This window comes from Anguilla rostrata, chromosome 11, assembly GCF_018555375.3.
Source record: "Anguilla rostrata isolate EN2019 chromosome 11, ASM1855537v3, whole genome shotgun sequence".
Taxonomy (NCBI): domain Eukaryota; kingdom Metazoa; phylum Chordata; class Actinopteri; order Anguilliformes; family Anguillidae; genus Anguilla; species Anguilla rostrata.
In genome coordinates this window covers 18,244,404-18,250,673 of record NC_057943.1, presented here as the reverse complement: position 1 = coordinate 18,250,673, position 6,270 = coordinate 18,244,404, and the positions used below count along the sequence as shown (strand labels likewise).

Genomic DNA, 6,270 nt, shown 5'->3' with positions numbered 1-6,270 from the left:
CATAAAATATCAATGATGGGCTATAAATTGTAAAAGGAATTTCATTTGAAATTGTTATACATTTATTATCTTGCAGCTGCCATAACCCAGACATAAATCAACGCAGCTTAACACATACCTTCTGTTTCCTTTTCTTCACAGGAGCCTCTTTCAGACACTTAAGGTATTCAAGGTGTTGCCTTACAGCTTAGGCCGTAAATAACTGCGCTTACTTTTTACTGCTTTAACAGAAACTATTTATAAGAGAGATGACGGGCTTCACTTTCACAATGAAATAATCAACTAATCAACTAATAAAGAAAAGTGCTGTACAAAAGAGGTTGATTTTACACTGGAATAAAAACTGTAATTACAACTGCATTAATTTTAAAGACTTTAATTGCAAAAATGAAATCAAAGGGACAACAATTAGACTACAAATAACAGAATTAACTTTCAGAACATTTCAATTAAAAAAATAAATCTCACCAAAAAAATCACCTTTCATCTATGTAATAAGAAGAAAAGTATATTAGCTGCTCCAATTAAACACACACAAAGAAATTCTGAATTTATTGACTCATTTTTGCACAGAGAGTTTAGTCAAAAGAGCATTAGCCCAAACAATAAAGCGTTCATGGACTCTCCCTCTGTTTCCTTCTATCTTTATTGGCCTGGTTGTTCCCAGTCTCTTTTTCTTACATTACATTTTGGCATTTAGCAGTCAAGCTTGTCTAAAGTCACCTATATTTTTACATACAAAACATTTTTTTCTGAAGCAATTCAGATTAAGAACTTTGCTCAAGGGTATGACAGCAGTCGGACTGGAACCCAGAAACCGAGTTAAAAGACCAGTCAATTCCCTAACTATTATGCAACACTGCTGTCTAACTGATCTTGCTCTGCGTCCCTCTTTCCATCCCTCCCCACCTCACTCCTTTCTCTCTCTTGTTCAGTCCCTCTTCTTGTCTCCATGAGGGGCCTCAGTGAAAGCGGTGTATCTGCAGTCGCTACGACTGACCCAGGAGCAGCGAGCTCTGTCGGTCTTCCTTTGCCCCAGACTTGATCGCCTACAGCACTGGCATCCTCCTTCTCTGACTTCTTGATGTTCAGCAACATATTTCTGGCAAACAGGGGTTCAACCTACCAAGAAATGGATTTCAGTAAGAGCACTGTGTGAAAAACCGGTAAATGTGGGCTACCCTGCCCTCTGTTGGCTCACAATAGCCATTTCTAAATTCTGTTGCTTGCATTTCAATTAATAACATCGAGTTGAGTTTGGAACACAAGATAAATGTACAGCACGAATCCAGCTAACACTAACCAAATAAACCTGAATATGCTCAGCAGAGAGTCAGTGCCACCTGCAATGGGAATGAAAATAATGTGAAATATATTACAGAATTGTACACATAGCACATGGCTTTGTTTAATGTTACGGTTCCAATGCCATTACACCTCTTGGTAGCAGCAGTGTGAATAACACAGTTAAGCACTGATCGTGCAATGAACACATTGTGATTATTGTAATTATATATGCTGCTAGCTCCATTTAGAAGCTATGCTATCATTATTTGGGCTAACATGATATAGCAAGCTATGTACGCTGTATTGCTGACCTTTCTGATATTCGACTGAATTGTGTATCTGCAGCACAGACAGCACAAGACATAGCATGAGCATAGACATTTTGAAATGAATTCTTGTTAAATTAACAAGGTTTTTTACATGTCAAATAGTCATTGAATAGTCAAAACCCAGTTATTGGACCTTGCACCATTATTGTTATTCCTGTTCAACACGTGGTCTCTGCCACACACTCACTCGCGCTGTGATGAGCTTTGTAGCTTTGTTCTGGTTGGATACTGGGAATTCCTCCCCAAAGCAGAGGTCGATCACAAAGCGTGGTTTGGGGCCACGTCCATGCAGGTACTCTTGTAGCTCTGTGTGCAGAGGACAGAGAGCAGGGCATGGTGTGGCACAGGAAAGGAAAAGGTTTTTCACACAGACGCGATTAAGAAGAATAGATTCAGGATAGATTAAACCAGTCTGAGGATGCATCTGAATCTTAATATTCCTCCCTCCAGTGTTGACACCACTGTGCTTTGGGTGAGTCAAACACACTGGATATCCCTAGGAGAGAGCTGTCACACCTATTTCCAGCCCCAAAACCCACCTTTGAGGAAGATGGGCATGTCCAGCAGCTTGCAGGTCTTCTCCCGCTCCAGCTTGTTGGGTTTGTTCTGGTGCTGGGCCAGGGGGCCGCCCCAGAACACTCTGCCCTGACAGAAGCGTTTGGTGAAGACCCCGTCGGGGGCCACCCAAAGCAGCACGCCGCGTTCCAGGTGGGGCAGCAGACGGCCCATGGCCTCGGCGATTCCGGGCGGCACCCGGGCCAGCTTGGGCGGGGGGAAGCGGACCTGCTCCGCCGTACAGGGCCCGTAGATGCGCTCGTTCTCCACGGGGACCGAGCCCTGCAGGATCCAGCATCCGTCCGCCGTGCTGGTGGTCACGTCCCGGACCAGCCGGCCCTGGTAGTACAGACGCACCTGCAGACGGAAATCTGGGGAAACAGTGGCATACTACACATCACTCTACTGTGGTGGCACCTTGTTCAAACTACTGGCCAGAAAAGAACAGTCATGAGGGAGCAGGCTTAGATCCGTCCATGCATTGATGTCACTTCCAATATCTGTGGTCATGTGCGGTATAATAGTGAGGACTTCCATGTAATCTATTGGCCTGAACATGTTTGGGGTTAGCCACGATAGGCAGCATGATACCAGATGTTGACATATGTGCCTGAAAAGTCACAAGGTGAGACCTATGCATACCATTAAAAACCATCATCTTAATTTAGTGAACAAGTGATTGCAAAGCCATATATTAATTTGATAGAGAAGAGTCAGACAAAACATATGAGTCAGGGTTTTTGGAAGGCATGCCAGGAGTCCCCCTACCTGTGATTCGGAACCCAGACAGGTCTGCACCAGGCAGGAAGCAACCAGTTGACAAAGAGTCAGACACTCTGGATGCGGACCATGAGAAGGGCTCAGCCTTCCAGCTCTCCTCTGTGGAGAACCACAGCAGTCATCAGCCCAACTATTTATCAGCAGAGCTGGTCTAAACAAGTGAAGATAATACTTGTATTCCCTAAGTTTACATAAATAAGTGTTAACGCACATGCTAGATTATGACAGTAAAGTTCTATCCTCCATGATGAATGAATATAGAGGTACAGACCGCAGTTTGTGGAGGCCCGCGAGGCTTGTGTCTGTGTGCCCAGGCTGACAATATGCAGGGCCTTACTGCTGGAATCCACCCTCTCCTTCTGACCACCATCCACCACACCATGAGAGCTAAACTGTGGGACACAAGATTGTTTGTACTCTGATGGTGTGATGGACTCTGACTATGTTCAGTAGGATAAAGCATTTGTACACACTTGTGGGAGAGTAGAGTCCATTCTCATTAAATCACTGAGATGAATATTTTCCATATATGAATTTCACCTCCTGGACACTAGGTGTCAGAAGTGTGACATCATGGGACTTCACACCCCATAAAATCTGACCGAAGCAGATACTCTCAAAGTTTTTCTAACAGACAGAGACAGATGAAACAAAGTTGTCAGGTCAGGATCAATGTTACCTGTGGCTGGAGACTGGCTGGTACATTGAGGTGGGTGTCAGGCTGACTGCCCAGGTAGATCTCTTGAGGCACAGGAGATACTGTGGGATGCAGAGAACCATGGGCTCAGTGAAACAAGGTCTGGCTGAGTGTGAGTGTGTGTTCAAGGGCACAGAGGGGACATTGTTCTGTTGGGCATTCATTGTTTTACCACCTGCTTCAGATGGAGGCTTGCTCTCTTACCCATGGCACTGCTTCCCTCTGTCTGAATATGATAAACCTTGTAGGGCTCAGAGATGTCCAGCTGGCTGCGCTGGGGGACCTCTCGGAAGTCTGTGCTCTTGTTCAGGGCACAGCGCAGACGGGTCTTCCATGTGGAAGGGTCAGCTTTGTCTCGTCCTTCTCTATACTTGCCTTTGTAGACTGCCCAGGCCTGACACACACACACACACACACACACAGGAGAGAGAGAGAGGAATACATAAACTAGGCAATATAAAATCATGATTCCAACTAAATTCCTTCCTGAAATACATGTACATGTGTGTGCACTACACTCATATTACACATTTTACAGTCATACCAGGCCTAAGAATATTGTTCCCTTTCAATTTACTCAGTTCCCTACTCAGTGAGCAAGTAGCCTAATATGACATGTTTCATTTTTTATCGATCATGAAATGTATATCATCACAAATAAAATAGCTTTGAAGGTGAATCTAACAACCTCTGTTGACATTCTTTTGAAGGAGGTATTAATCTTAATATCACTTGTTTTATGGAAAAGTAATGTCAGAAACTCATCAATTTATATAGTGCAGTCACAGTAGCCTGTGATAAAATTATGGTCCACAGTTTACTTTACCTTGAATAACGCAGCGTCTTCATCCTGCTTGTAATCATGTTTTGCTGCGTGTTTCCAAGGTATCCTAAACATGGTTTTCTCCTGATTTTCCCAGCTCAGCCCTGCATACTTTCCGCTGTCTATCTGAGCAATTAGCCACTGGCGGAGACGCATATGCATTCCGTTACCGTTCATCTTAAACTGGAGAAATTTAGTCACACAAGCGTTAGTTAAAATATGTACTACCGATCCAACTTCGCCACTTTGCGGCACTCGCTGAAGACAGCGACCATCTGTCGTCAAATTCGTAGCACAAAACCTTAGTTCTACTTGAATATAATTCTGCACTATATCACAGGACAAGTTTTCCTTAAAAAATATTAATTTCTAGATCGGAAAGCTTAAATTTGTCGACGGTACATGGCCTAAGGAAAATCTTGCAATTGTCAACGCGCATCATACGAGTAACCTGTAACGCAATCAGAAGTGAAAGTAAAAGTAAGAAGTGAAAGACTTTTGGTTTCCTGGCTGATTTATGGCGTTCAGGAAAAATAAGCCTATATTAATGAAGATACCTCATTTTTTATTTTTTATTTTTAGGCTATTTTTTTTTTACAGTTAAAGCACATTTACAAACTGTTAAAATAATGAACCCTCTCCAGTCACAGTGCATTAAAACACATCATTTAACAATAGAATAGGGTATAGGCTAGTCTACTTTAAGAACATCTAACGTTATTCACACAAATATGCACACTCTCGTGCATATGCCTGCAAGCTCTAAAATATCTTGTTTTTTCTTTGGCGCGAGAACCTGAAATGTATTTAACGTAATTTTCTGCACGTGCTGTTGAATGATATTATTGATATTATTTGTATATTTATGGTATGAAGATTATTTAGCAAATTTAGAAAACTGGCAGTTTAAAAACACACTGGGGCTGGCTTGTTATGATAAGTTAAGCATACCAAAGCATTTATTTTGGTGTTCTCAACATGTCTCTTAATTAATGTGTATAATAATTAATTAGTACTGTGGCTACTTCTAATATGTGTGCTCAAAAATGTGTTGATGTCAGCTGGAAGAGTAGTGCTGTACATTGATTGTGACTAATGACCAAGGTTTTTAAATTTATTTTAATTTTATTTTTTAATTAATTTATTTTATTTTATTAGTAATCTGGTACCATGGCTGTATACTCTTGCTGTTTGTTCCTTCCACATGTCTTAGTTAGCATAAAACAGTATTATTATTATTATTATTATTATTTAGTTTTTACATTGCAGTAAGTTTTAGTGAGGTGGTGGCAAATAACTATGGTGTTGCAACATTTTTTACAATGTTCCATGATTTAACCACCCCCAAACCACATCTTTCCAGCTGTGTTGTAGCACCCAGTACTTTACCTTGCCTGCTATGTCCTCTGTCATTCTGGCTTGGCGGTTGAGTTAAGGTGGGAGGAGCTACAAAGGTGGTGCTTGCTAGCAGAAGCAGGGGGTTTCCCACCAAGTGGAAAACACACAAGTACACAGCCCCCTCCCCTTCTACTAAACCCACCGCTGATGTCCACAACCTGACATGGCTGCATTACACTTGAATGATTACTATATCCAAGTTTCTCAAGTTTCTCCATACATTTTCACTTTAAAAGCACGTCTTTGCAACTAATAATACAATGTTTGTGGTGCAGGTTAAGATGGTGTTGTAGTCTTCAATCCTTTCTATGACAGGAAACTTACAGATGTCTTTCGTATGTCCTGTATAGAGATAGGGTGATGGCATTAATCATTTCCTATAAAAAGGGCAAATTATCACA

General features: G+C 41.9%; 1 protein-coding gene across 1 annotated transcript; it reads right to left on the bottom strand.

The window, feature by feature from the left end:
- Positions 1–39: 39 nt before the first annotated feature.
- On the bottom strand, positions 40–4,991 carry irf10 (interferon regulatory factor 10). Its single transcript, XM_064298502.1, has 8 exons — positions 4,475–4,991; positions 3,853–4,042; positions 3,631–3,710; positions 3,223–3,343; positions 2,940–3,050; positions 2,156–2,542; positions 1,804–1,922; positions 40–1,122 (listed from the first exon to the last, which is right to left on the bottom strand). Exons 1-8 carry the CDS (start codon positions 4,646–4,648, stop codon positions 850–852), a joined length of 1,455 nt encoding a protein of 484 aa, XP_064154572.1. The 5' UTR covers positions 4,649–4,991; the 3' UTR covers positions 40–849.
- Between the last annotated feature and the right edge of the window lie 1,279 nt (positions 4,992–6,270).